The following is a 13,290-nucleotide window of genomic DNA, read 5'->3' on the forward strand; positions in this document are numbered from 1 at the left end:
AATGAAGTAATTATTAATAGAATGGTTTTAAGACATAAAATCAAAACCCAAATAATTAATTGATAGTCAGGGTTTTTGTCAAGCTTTTTGTGTTTAGTATAAAAGACAGCAGCAGTATTTACTCTGTTGTGTTCAAGAATGTATCTGGTCTAACCTTTGCTTTCAACACAGCAAAATTGGAGTCATAATTCATATTTTATTTAAAACTGAAACATAGCAACATGTTTTTTATGAATTATGATGAGCAGTAGTTATGAAATGTTCAAATCTAATGTACAATTTAACTTAATCTGCTGTTTTTTTTTGTAGAACATGCAAAACAAACTTTAGATTTATTTGGTTCTGCTCCCCCACCCAAAACACCCAAAACTGATGTGACCCTTTAATTAGCAAAAACTCCTCAAATCTATTTTCTTTCATTATTCATAAGAGTCACATAATTAAGGGATTCACTGTTAGACTTTCTCCAGTTTTTGTAAAACTGCAAGTGATTGTAGCTGATTCTGATTTCTCTGGTTGTAAGAAGATTTACATGATCAGATCATAACTGAGCACATTTAATTTAGCCTTCCAGCTCTGAATCCTCTGTAACAATTTATATTTGGTGCAAAAGTGATATTTCAGTCAAAATGGAAACAGTGGTTTTATTTTTTTTAAACAAGCGATCTATTTGAGACGACATGTTGGCAACATTTCTAGTCACTCCAAGACAACCAAATCCAACATGAATTTCTAACTTCAGCAAATCTATATGAAAATTGTACATACAAAATTTATTTTAATCAAAAGATACTTTTGATTGGGAATGGAGCAGGCAGACGGTCAGGAGTTAAAGAAAAAAAACTAAAACAGATGTGTGCAAAAGTGGCATCTGCTTTTAAGGGTCTGATTTGTGCATTTCCAAGCTTTTCACTCATACACATACCTGAAGAATATTTTGCAAACTGATTTAGTTTTAAACGTATTATACAATTACTGTCATAAAATGAGAACAGTTTCATAATCTTCTGTTTTTGCTTGTATAACCTCTACACGTAATAACAGACAATCTGCAGGAGGGGGAATGAGTCTGACAGAAAATGCTGTCATCTTGCATTACACAATATGTGCAATCATATTTTTGGAGCTTGACCCACACTTGGCACCAAAACTCTACATTTCCGAGCCCCTGCAGCTTCTCTCATCAGCATTGTTCCTACAAGATATGTCGGCAAGTCTTACTTGTCTCAACTTTGTATAAAAGCTTTTATGTGAGCAGATGCTGGTATCCTATTTTTAACAAACAGATACGTTTAAAAGAAAACTCTTTTTACACTGGCTGGGACTTTAAACACAAACTCTTACACACTAGCTGATACAAACAGTTTAGATTAGTCTGCCGTCCCTTTATAGCGACATCAGGACAGACATCAGCCATTAGCTGCAGTCTAGCAGAGAGTGAGGGAGCTATTAGTGGGAACATTAGAGAGGACGAGGCAGCAGAGAAGAAAGGCAGCTCACCCTTGGCACGGTGGTCCTCCTCTTTGGGACACTGGCCTCCGTCCCACCACCCCCTCTTCAGGATCTCCAGCCTGTTATTCTCATGCAGCTGGAGGATGGCCTGTGTGAGCTCTTCTCTGAATGGAGATCCTGGCAGAAGACAATGAGGCAAGATAAGAGCCAGCACTGGAAAGGTGCAGCGCAAGGATCAGGGGCTATTTTGGTAAAGGTGAAAAAAAACATGAAATGATAGCAGACTTAGGAGTAAAGACAGAGAATTGCTGCATCCAGCTTTGAAGTGGATAGAAGTGATCTTGTGGTAAGTAGACAGAGAAGATTAGAGAGATAAACAACCAGATTAAATCCAGAGGCAGAGACAGTGGTACAGCTGCAGCTCAAGTAGAAATCAAAGAGTGTTATGAGACGCATCCACAAGAGCAGAGTGAGGGGATTTAAAGGGTAAATGTACTAAAAATTGCAAGTATTAAGCCATAAATACATAAAAGTTGACTGTAAGGAGTAGATAAATCTCTTTATGAAAATGCTGCCAGCTGTTTCAGCAGATTAACGGTGAGTACCGTTTGGATGAGCAAAGTCAAAACTGCTTAGAAATTAAATCAAACAGAATTCAATGTTTGAGTTTGACCTTCTTTAAAGTAAAAACCTAAACACAGAGTTGTGATGCTACCATGGATTATTTGCTCAAGCACCGTCTTCCGACAGTGAATGCTCCATATAAACAATAAAACTAAGCAGGATCTCTGCTTTATTTATTGTTCCCTTTAATACTTTTAGACAACAGAAATCCCATCAAGTCTTTATAGTCATACGCTAAAACTTCCCGTCTTCTGCAACAATTTTAAACATGTGGATCATCCACAGTCCCTTAAAACAGTATTCACGCACTGTGAACCTTTTCACCTTTCGCTGAATTGAAACCACAAAATTTGATGTATTTTCTTACAGATTTACAGTATTTGATAAGCCAAAACAAAGTTGTACATAATTGTCAAGTTGAAAGAAAATATGAGTTTTCAATTGTTTAACAATCTGGAAAGTTGGGCATACATAATTCCTCATCCACTATGAATCGATACTTTGAAGAACCACCTTGTCCTGTTAAACTTTTAGGGATCAATGCACATTTCTGGTGTAAAATGAGAAAATATAAAAACGTATAAGGAATATGTGACGTTTTGCAAGACTCTGAATTTGCATGAGCAGTTGAGGCTTTTTCTTCAGAAAAATACTAAAGCTTCTCCTTCTTTTCTTTCGTTCTGTTTCATATCCCTCTCTTTTCTCCCCTGATCCATAGCAGAAAGTCCAGCCAAGACTGGGCCCTTCATTAAAACAGACCAATGAACACAACTACCATGGGCTAAACAGTGAAAAAGGCTTTATTAGACCCAGGAACGATTTGAAAAGCAATTAACTTCCTTTTCATTACTTCCACTTCAAATACTTTCTAATCCCATAGATAAAAACTAAATCAACACAAGACTTTTTTCCTAAGATCTAATCACACAAATCAGCCAAAAGTACATGTGTCTGTTTAGCATATCTGATCTCAAGCGAATGTTTCAGCTTTTCTTGCAGGCAATGGCTTTTAATTTACTCCTCTTTTGCTTTGTTGGTAAAGTTTACACTGTGAGATGTGAGATTAATCCCTGTCAGGCACGTTTTGTAACACTGTGTCCTTTGTTGGAAATGTTCAGTCACTGTGCCACTTCCTTGCAGCTGTTCACCGGTTCTGCAGATCGTTCCTCACTCCGTTTGAGTTCACTGGGGCTATAGGTGACCTACTTTACTCTCAACTGTAAATAGCTGCTGGAATAATGACTGAGTCCTTGGCTGATTCAAGATAGCAACAGTTCATAATTTCTCTAAGGAAATGGAACATTGAGGTATGTCACCCAGAACAAAACCGTGGAATTGTACAAAACAAAAGACGTCCCTGCAGATGATCCATCCTGCTGCATTTATCATCGTATTGCAGTAAGTTTAAAAAGTTTACACATCCCTGTTAAAATGTCAATTTTCTGTGATGCAAGAAAAATGAAGACCAGTTATCTCAGGCACTTTTCAACCTGTAATTAGAGCCATAGACTAAATTTTGTGGTTGCACAGAATGCCGTTAACATTTGGATCTGCCTGTTCAGAATGAACGACCAAATCCAAATCCAGGTAAAAAACATTTCAGCACGTCCCCTAACTTTTAAAGTGCCTGTGATTAACCCAGTTCATTATATGTTCATTTTCTTTCTGTATCACATTCACAGTTTCCTATTCCTTCCCATCTGTAGTGTCATTGTTCTGTTCTCAAGCAATTTTACCACCTTATAAAAGAGCTCTGCGACTCTGACAGACAGCCTGTGATTAATTTTCCTGGGGTCTAGACTCTGTTTGGCACTATAAGCTTCAACCTTTCATATCTGAATTCAAGTAAGAATGAAAAAATGAAAGAGTTTAATGAAGAAATACAGGGAAAACTGAAAAAATGACATTTAAAAAAAGACTCGAAGTAGGCTATAAATTAGTTCACTTCTTTAATTTGTATGCTCATGTACTTAATAACAGCCCAGATGTTTTTCATTGTTTATATATTGAGTTATAGGTATAGATGATCATAAAATGATCAAACCTTACATGTAGTTTCTTTTGTTTGGAAATTGTTTAGTGAATATTTTTATTTTAATTATATAACTTGTATATTATTTCCACTACTAGTCCAGGTGTTAGCTAGTCAGGTCTTCAAAAAACAGAATTTAAACTTCGACCAAACTAAAATATATAGAAGAGACAGGCAGATAGATAAGAAAGCCACATTTCATTTTATGAAAACCAGTAGCAAACTGCTACTTTTATATCCAACAAATCCTGAACAAAACTTAGAAAAATTATTCAAGGAAAAAGTTTAATTCATGTGTCCAAAATAATAAACAAACCACATAATCTAAATTCTATTTTTTTTTGTCTATACTTCCTTTAAACTTTAAAAGCCTACAGTAAATGATTTTTGCAACTTAAAAGTTTTTATTTAAATAATGCAGCACAGTGCTAATTGTCTGCAATCTGCAACACATATACACCAAAACTCTGCACAGAGTTTCAAGGTTATGGGGTATTAAATTGACCAATGATTTCAATAATTTATTGACGTGTCACTGGTCTAATCAGAGACATAACAGCTGTATCGGCTGTGACCTTTAAGCCCCAGACATGTCAGTAGAGGAAAAATACAAAAGCTGATTGCAGCCTTTGAAGCCTGAAAAACCACTTAATCCTTATTGATGATGTTTATGCTTCTTTTTCAAAAATCTTTAAGAGACTCACACAATTTTTAATTCATAACCATGTCTTGATCTGTTTGTTTCCTTTCAGACAGTTTTTAAGTTGTTGATGTTTTATATTCCACCGTTTTATTTCAGAAAGCATAATGTCAATAGGATATGAAATCTGATCTATTGAATGTAATAAGAAGCTAAATCTGCCTAAACTTGTCATTCTGTACAGTGTTTATAGATCTCATATTATTGTTTAGTGTTTTTTTCCATCCCCTCTGAGTTACAGAGTAGCTTCCTGCAGAAACATTTTTTCAGTCTAACCCATGTAACAGATTACAAAAGTTAATTGTTTTGTCACTTATACAGTAACATTGATATGAATAATATTTTATTTATTTAGTGTATGCTGCACATACGGATATATACAAATGCCTTCAAATATTAATGTAGACGTATTAGTGCTAAATGATCTTTGCTGCCGTCCTCTAACAGTAGATTTTGGAGATTTAAGTTACCTGGTATGTTCTCTTGTCTTTCCCATTTGGGGAGTGACTAATAAAAATAGGCTACATGTCATACGACACTCTCAGGAAAGCAAAACCATTATGGATTACTAAAGAAAAGTACCTTAAAAGTCTAATCAATAATTGCAAAGTAAAACATGTTTCTACTACATTTAATTCATATGAATTGCCGGAAGCTAGGTTTTCTGTAAATAGAAAAATCCATAAGTGGGTTCTTTAATTTATTTATTGCATGCTGCAACGCATAAAGTAAATGTTAATCACAAAATGAATAGATATCAAATCCATACCCAGAAAAAAAGTAGTGCAGTGTAAGATAAACATTGCTCAGTTGTTCTAGTATTTGCATTTTGTTTGTCAAACAATTATTTCTAACATTTTTACACATTTCCTCTCATATTTGCTCATCTCTATTCTCACCCGATTTTGTTTCTGCTTTTTCATTTTATTTATACTTTGAGCAATCAAGTTTCAGTATGAATTGTTTGCCCTCTCAACAGTGGCTGTAAGAGTTGATAAACAGTCCCTTGTCTCACCCTAACCACACGCAGCAACCTGTAATGTTCACATGGTAGGAGTGAAGATTCTACCATGTGAATCTTAGGTCAATAAATAAATAAAAAATATTTATTTTTTAGTCAAATTGTTTCAGACACAAACTCACCACGGCAGAGAACATTGAAAAGAAAAACAGTAATAAAGTAAAAAAGCAAATTGGGAGAAAAAAAACAGAAAAGAACATTATGAACAAAAAGTAGAAGATAGTCATTTTTATGTTTAAGTAATAAATAAACAAACATATAAATAATCAAATAACGTGCAAAAAAATTATCTTCCATTTGATTTAAGATTTCTATGATGTTTTTTCTTGATATTTTCTAAATAGCATTTCATGTTCAAAATAGCATTTAAGACAATTAACTGTCTGCATAATTACTGTAATTTCTCTTCTGTTTACATGATGGATCTTTGTTATAAAAGTGGTTTTGGTTCCATGCTTACCCAGCGGCATGCCGATGCCGTAGCCCTTGGTGTCCAGCAGTCCTCCGATCTGTGTGAGGTTACAGTTGAGGCCGCGGTGATACTCGTTCATGGTGCTCTCCATCAGGAAGGCATACTTGGAGTTGAGAACACGGGCGATTCCCTCCTCTGTGCTTTTCACAAAAACGCTGGGCAGTTTGGAGTTCATGTAGTTCCACATGCGCTGGTACGTCTGGTACCGCGAGTTCTGCACAGAAATGGGAAAACAGCAGTGGGAAGACTTATCTAAAATATCAATTAAATGTCTACGAATGCAAAAAGGAAGAACATAAAATAAAATATAGGCATCCTGGAGAAAAATGGAAAAGTAAGCAGACAGGTAAGAATATCCAATAATGTTAACCTGAGTGAAATATATAAGGCAAGCAAGAACAAAGGAGGATATATAAGGAACATTTTGGTTCTAGCTCAGTTGGATGACGCCGCAAATCGAAACAGAAACAGATGTTTTCACCTGGTTTGTCGTCTGCAACACTCAGACATTTTGCTTTGATAGCAACATGTCAGCAAATAAACGCAAACACGCTCTGGTGTGTTTTTCCCTTCGGTAGAGTCTGAAAACAACATTAATGTATGTAGAGAATAAAAAGGTTCACACAACATCTGAATTCAGCCATCAAGAAAAATGCAAATAAAACAAACCCAAGACAAGTCGATCAGACGAAACAAGAGTAAATACTGGATTGGATTTCACTCGGAGGGCTCTGAGAAAACACAAGATGCAGGCTGGTTGCCAACTTAGCCGTGGTTCTGTTGCACTGCTGAATAATAACCAATCACATCACTTGTTCTGTAACTGTGCTGCTTTTACACTGCTTGGCTCTGTTGCTAAAATTGCCATCTGGTGGGTCTACTATGAAACAAAGATTTTTCTGGCAATATTTTTAAGCTGTTTTAAAGCAATTTAAATGTTAGGTCAATAAACTTGACATCTTGGCTGCAGCTGTTTACTGGAGGTTAAAGCTGTGGGCGACTCCAGCGATAAAACAACCTTGTAAAAGTTTCACACTACTATGCTATTATGAATGCTTTTACTGTGATGGTTCATTGCAATGCAATTATAAAGCCCAGAAACATTTTAGTGCTTTATCGTGATAAACGATATAAACACAGCACTACCCTTTCAGTGTGGTCACTCTTGTTATGCTGTTAATAAGATTTGGAAACAGAAGCAACACTATTATGGTTTGTCTTGCCTCACTGATGAAGCTCCATTTTGGCACCTCAGTGTTGACTGGGATGAGAATGCAAATTAAAAATATTATTGGGAAAAAGTTTGATTTGCTTTGTGTCCATCTAATAAAAGATCTTGCAGTTTTGCAACTTTTGAAAAGCTTTTACGACAAACTTCAACTTAACACTATGATGGATAAAGAAAATTGGAAAAGTATTAATTCCCTATACGTTTTTGAACATATAAGAGAACTGCAAGCTTGATTGTATTTCATTAAGACTGAATCTGTCATACATAAAGAAGTGCAGAGTTATAAAATGATTCATAGTTTTGAAAATAGTTTAGAAATATAGTATGAGTTGGATGAATTGTAGAGAAGTTTAATGTACGCTTTGGGATATTGGAGCATTTTGGTTTTACTGTCATATTATCTTGTTGTCAGTATGGACGACTCTACAGTAGAGTTTTCGTTTGTAAAATATCTGTTCTTTTCTGCATGACTAAGTGCTTTATGTGGGCTCAAAGAGGAAAATGAGCTTACACAAATGTTTAATATAAACATTAAATAAATGTTTTAAGCCATTTATTTTCTGGATTAAAACATAATTGAAGCCATCTAAAAAATAGAAAAAATATCAGATCACTGCAAACCTATGAAGTCCTGGCCATCCAACTAAACCGAAAAGTCTAGTGAGGAGAGACGAGTGCTTTAGTGTTGGTCTGGAAGAAGCGTAGATGTTCGTATCTGTTGGTACAGCCCAGAATTGTTCTTTATGGAGGCTTGAAAAGATTAAATTGTTGAAAAAAAAACAAAAAAAAACCACACAAAATATCAACCCATAAGCCATTTAATCTCTGGATGTATAAAGTTTGTTTTGATGTACTCAACAAGATCTAAAGTACGTTTACAGTCATGCACTAATTCACGTTGGTTTGTCATCTAAAAGTTTCAATTATTATGGGAGTTAAGAATATTCTTCAACATTTACATTTCCAGTATATATTTCAAACTGTACATGTGAGAAAAAAGGAAGAGAGTGGAGAAGGTAGCATCTGTGTGTAATAACGCGTGTAGGTTTTCTATGTTTCTGTGGATCAGGCACCGAGTGCGGTAATGGAGCGTAACAATGAAACCGGCTTATGAAGACAAACACAAAACGCTCTATTCTATCTATTGTAGGGACAGAAAGGAAAAAACAAATACCACTTGTCGTGTAGTCACTTCCTTTAAATGCACGTAAATATATTTTTTAAACTCTCACCAACACACGTTCCCAAAGGCTAACACACCAACATCAAAGAGAAAAAAAAAAACACACACACACACACCATGACAAACATAGATGTCAACTCAGACGCCTGGAGCGCTCTTATAAAACAAACACAGGCAGTCACCCACCTAATACAAGCCGCCCTAAAGAAGAGCACACACAAATTCAGAGGAAATGTCACAACAAACATTTAGCCTACTAGCAGGATACAAGCTACACACAAACACTTTACAAAATGCAATAAATGTAACACCATGAATTTGTAAAATCCACTAAATACAGAAAGAAAAGCAAAACATAATCATGGATATAAACTAGCGGTATGCAACTTTATTTCAAGTTTAGTAAAAACTCAAGAACAGTTTGTAAAAATAAGCTCTGAAGCATAAAGTAATAAAATCAGAATTCCTCTTGTCTTGGATTCAAAACTACAGCTTCCATCCTGTTGTACATTTTCATTTGTCATTGTCACATTAAAACAAAATTTGTACAAATGACTCTGCATTTTAATCCCTGAGAAGAAAAAACATAATCAGTAAATCAGACTGAAGAAATCAAACCTATTCTGTGCATTTCCAATACAAACATGCTACAAGCTAGCAGCAGAGGACGGTTTTTACCATGAAGAAAGTCATGGTGCTTCCTCCATGAATGGTGCCGTACTCAATGTTGGTCTGGTCAGCCAAATCATCTGGAGACTCGATGGGAACCTCCATCCTCTGAACGGTCAGGAAGGCTGCCAAGTTGGCCGTGTAGGAGGAGATGATGATCAGCGTGAATGCCCACCTTAAAGGGGAAAGAAAACAAGGAGAGACCAGGTTACTGCAGGTCTTCTGTCATCTGAATTACATACAAGATTACTGGATGCCTGGAGGAAATCAGATTGTTGAGCTGGGAAATTACCTTTTCTTGGCAAGGGGCTTTTTCTGATATAGCAAGGATTTGAAAAGTTTTTAAAACAACTTACATTTTCTGTGCTGCCATTTCTATTGTCTAAAACACAAATTTCTGGGACAGGCAGCATTTTCTCCCCCCCTCATTCATGCTTTTGTGCACCCTTCCAGCCACACAGATTTCCTTTGCATATGAGAAAGACAATGACAGCTGTTTGGAAAGTCATTGCACTGAATATAAAACAGCACCACCCATCACTCTCATTAAGGTAACCCTATTTTGAAAGTACAGTTCCAAAGCCAAGAGTGCCATTTTCATAAAGCATCTGACAGCAGGCGTCAGCAGCACCTGAGCATATGACTCCGCAAATAAATCTGCTAATATTAACTTCTTAGCCTTTTAATATACAAAAACTAAATGATAAAAACAGAAGAAGCATTCATTTACTGTAAAAACTGAAATTAAATAAAGTTACACTAACTTTTTGTTTCTTAGTTTTGTTTGCAAAACAATACATTTGTTGGTCAGCATGCACAGAAATGTTAGACCCACTGCTGTCCAGAGAAACATGAACTACACTAAAAACAAGTAGTTGAAGTCCCCACACTCAAATTAGTGATTTATGGTGAGGATGAATACAGAATGTATGTATAAGTGTTGTAATGTGCTAGAAAAATTACACTAAAAACCGGAGGATGTTCGCTCCATCAGTAAGACATCAGGTGCTTTTATTGTGGAATAACCTTTATGAGTAAATTTTCAGTGACATTACACAGAACTTTACAAAGTCACATATTGATATTTTCCTTCACTTGCACTATGTGTGTTATACTTAATAATTATGATCATAAAGAGTTTGTAAGCATCAGTTTTTTAGCAGCTGAGCTCTGCCTGCCCGTCGGTTCCTGTTCCAGTAACTCTGACTTCTTCAGCACACCCAGAAACTTAAGAAAATTTCACCCTCAAAAACCTTATGGGAACAGTTCAGGGATTTGTTGTTCCTGTTGCAACATGGCTGAGAATCACTGCAAAAGCACGGTCAGGCATTCATACAGAGCGAAAGGGTCTGACTTCAGAAATGCTTTCTGCAGTCAGAAATCCTCATAAATATATTCTTAACTTTTGTAGAAAATTTCCCAGAAAAAGTTGTAGAAGTTGTTGCTGCAAAGGGTGAGCCAATAATGTAATTAAAACTTATGTATTAAGAATGGGAGGTCACTTAAGTTCATATGTGTATGAAGGTAGATTTTTGGCATCAGGATACATACACAATGACATAGGACTAATGCTTTTTTCCACACTATAAAAATGTTTAAAAATGAAAACTTTGACATTTTATATTTCTTCACAATATCGTCTGTAAAAAAAACCTAATTTTACTTTAATTCACTCTCAAATCTTAGACACATTGTAAAAACAGTAGTTAAATATTTCAGATTTTTTAACAGTTATAACCTTGTAGAAACTGGACGTTCTTGCTTACTTAACAACTTATTTCAAAAGGAACATCACGTTCCAGACAGGTTTTTAATTGTCCCTCTCATTCAACTCTGAGTGATCTGCTGTTCCTGTCCTTTTCCTCTGTCTCCTTTGCTCGCAGCGCTTACTTCTTTCTCAGCACATCTTTCAGGGCTCCCTTGGGAGTGTCATCAAACTTGAATTTTTGTGGGCTTTGCGTTTGTACATTACTTGCATAAAATATTGACACTCAGGAAAATAAATTTTTGTGTCAGCTATTTACCCCAAATCCCAAGACTGCACTTAATATCTAAATATTCTTATAGAAATGCAATAAAATAACAGCTTACAAGTCATTGCTAAGTGTCTCTTTCCAGATCTTTGAACACAAAAAAAGCCTTTTCAATTTGTTGAAAGAAGACTAAACACAGCTGGCCTCTAGAGAAATCCTCAGAATCACAAAGTGGTTAAATCTTCTTATTCCCTCTCATACATTAGCTTCCACGTTCAGTCACATCACAAGCTCTGCATGTCTTTAAACTCGTTCTCAAGATGTGCACAGGTGAAACTAAAATCAGCCTTTCCGCATAAATGTCTTTTTACAACGTCAAAGTCAACCATCAAAACAAGGAGACGATATAAAACCCATTTCTAAGACGATGGGAGGCGTTAAGCTGCAAAGGCACAGAAACAGCCTCACTCCTCTATAACTCACCACACACCGCTGACACATCTGGTGGACAAGGCTCTGGGCATTATCTCTGATCCCTGCTGCATGAAGCCGCCAATGGGGAACCACAGGCTGTTTCCCAGTGTGTACTGGTTCTCCAGCATGTCCCTGCGCTCCCGCAGACATGGGTGAGGGTTGTACCACTCGTAGGGGCTCAACCTGGTGAGAGAGTGGGAGTCGGTTGAAGCAACCTTGAGGACAGTGATGCACGGTGATGCACCTCTGTCGTTTAAACAAGTCAATCAGTCATACAACCCCCCTGTCAGGCCGTGTGAGGGGACATGTCCAGGGGAAAAATGAAATATGACAGGTGGTTTGTGTTTAACAATATAAATGGCAAGAGACCTCAGATGTGAGCTGCAGACAATCAGTGCAGTGTGTGATGTAATGGACTGACCTTGCTGCCAGGAAGAGCACGCAGCTGACAGCCAGGTAGGCGAGTAACATGAAGAGCCAGACAGCTGGAGAGAAAGGATCCAGGAAGGAGAAGTAGCCTGGCTTTCGACCCTGAAACAAAGTGGGAAAAGAAGAAGAAGTAAAGACACAGATAGATGAGAAATCTGAGACAATGGGGACAGACAGCAGTTATTATGAAAGATGTCTCCTTCGTACCACAGGAGGGCAGTGTACTCCCCGTCACTTTAATACAGCATCTGCAGTGCTTTGATACTCTAATGATTCGATCCATAAATGCTTTTTAACAATGCTGTCTGCCAGAGCGAGCCTGGCCTGGACCCAAAACCTCATTAGCAATGTAGAGCTGCCACTGTAACACAGCTCTGACTTACTGAGCAAAAATAAATTCTCACTATGAACTTGAGGACTTGCACTAATACAATCAAAGGGATCAACTCTCAAGCAATAAGCGGTTTCGCTCATTTCAGCGAGGTCAGCCTGGCGTCTTCTTCATCAATGGGAGGACTTAAAAACATATCAAATCCAGTACAGGATCTGAAGTAAGTATCAGCCAGCAGGTGCCCGACAGCCCGAGATAACACCCTCACCAATTGAACTCGGTACAAGATGCTGATCCCCAGGGTCATGAAAGGCTTAGAGAAGTCGATAACTTTCTCTCTCTCTGATGTGATGGTGAAGCCTGCCACAGCCAGGTCCGCTTTCTGGAGGATTGACACAGATAGATGGGTGGGTAGATAGCAGCAGGGGTGAGCAGGAGATAGAAGTGGCAAAGGACAAGAGAAAAAGTACAAACAGTGGTCGGCGAAAAAAAAAAACAAGAAACAGACAAACTGTTCGTACCAGTATAAGTTTTCTTGCATTTTGTAGCATAACACATACTGCAGTGTATTTAAATAAACAATTATGATGTGAAAGGAAAATGATTCTTTTTCTTATTTAATGTTAAACAACATTTTAAGATGATACCCCGTTGACAGTAAAGCACCTAAATAAAATGTTACCCAGCAAATCACCTTCA

The 13,290-nt window shown here is 36.9% G+C and overlaps 1 protein-coding gene across 3 annotated transcripts in view; it reads right to left on the reverse strand.

The window, feature by feature from the left end:
• The window catches only part of grik5 (glutamate receptor, ionotropic, kainate 5), a 129,628-nt gene that overhangs the window by 12,720 nt on the left and 103,618 nt on the right, over positions 1 to 13,290 (reverse strand). For all 3 annotated transcript variants that reach the window (XM_044117268.1, XM_044117267.1, XM_044117269.1), the window contains exons 15-20: positions 12,860 to 12,973; positions 12,253 to 12,362; positions 11,841 to 12,014; positions 9,394 to 9,559; positions 6,290 to 6,515; positions 1,501 to 1,629 (exon numbers count right to left, since the gene is read on the reverse strand). In XM_044117268.1, the coding sequence (XP_043973203.1) occupies positions 1,501 to 1,629; positions 6,290 to 6,515; positions 9,394 to 9,559; positions 11,841 to 12,014; positions 12,253 to 12,362; positions 12,860 to 12,973 (919 nt within the window). The remainder of the gene's footprint in view (positions 1 to 1,500; positions 1,630 to 6,289; positions 6,516 to 9,393; positions 9,560 to 11,840; positions 12,015 to 12,252; positions 12,363 to 12,859; positions 12,974 to 13,290) is intronic.

This window comes from Gambusia affinis, linkage group LG05 (genome assembly GCF_019740435.1).
Source record: "Gambusia affinis linkage group LG05, SWU_Gaff_1.0, whole genome shotgun sequence".
Lineage (NCBI taxonomy): Eukaryota > Metazoa > Chordata > Actinopteri > Cyprinodontiformes > Poeciliidae > Gambusia > Gambusia affinis.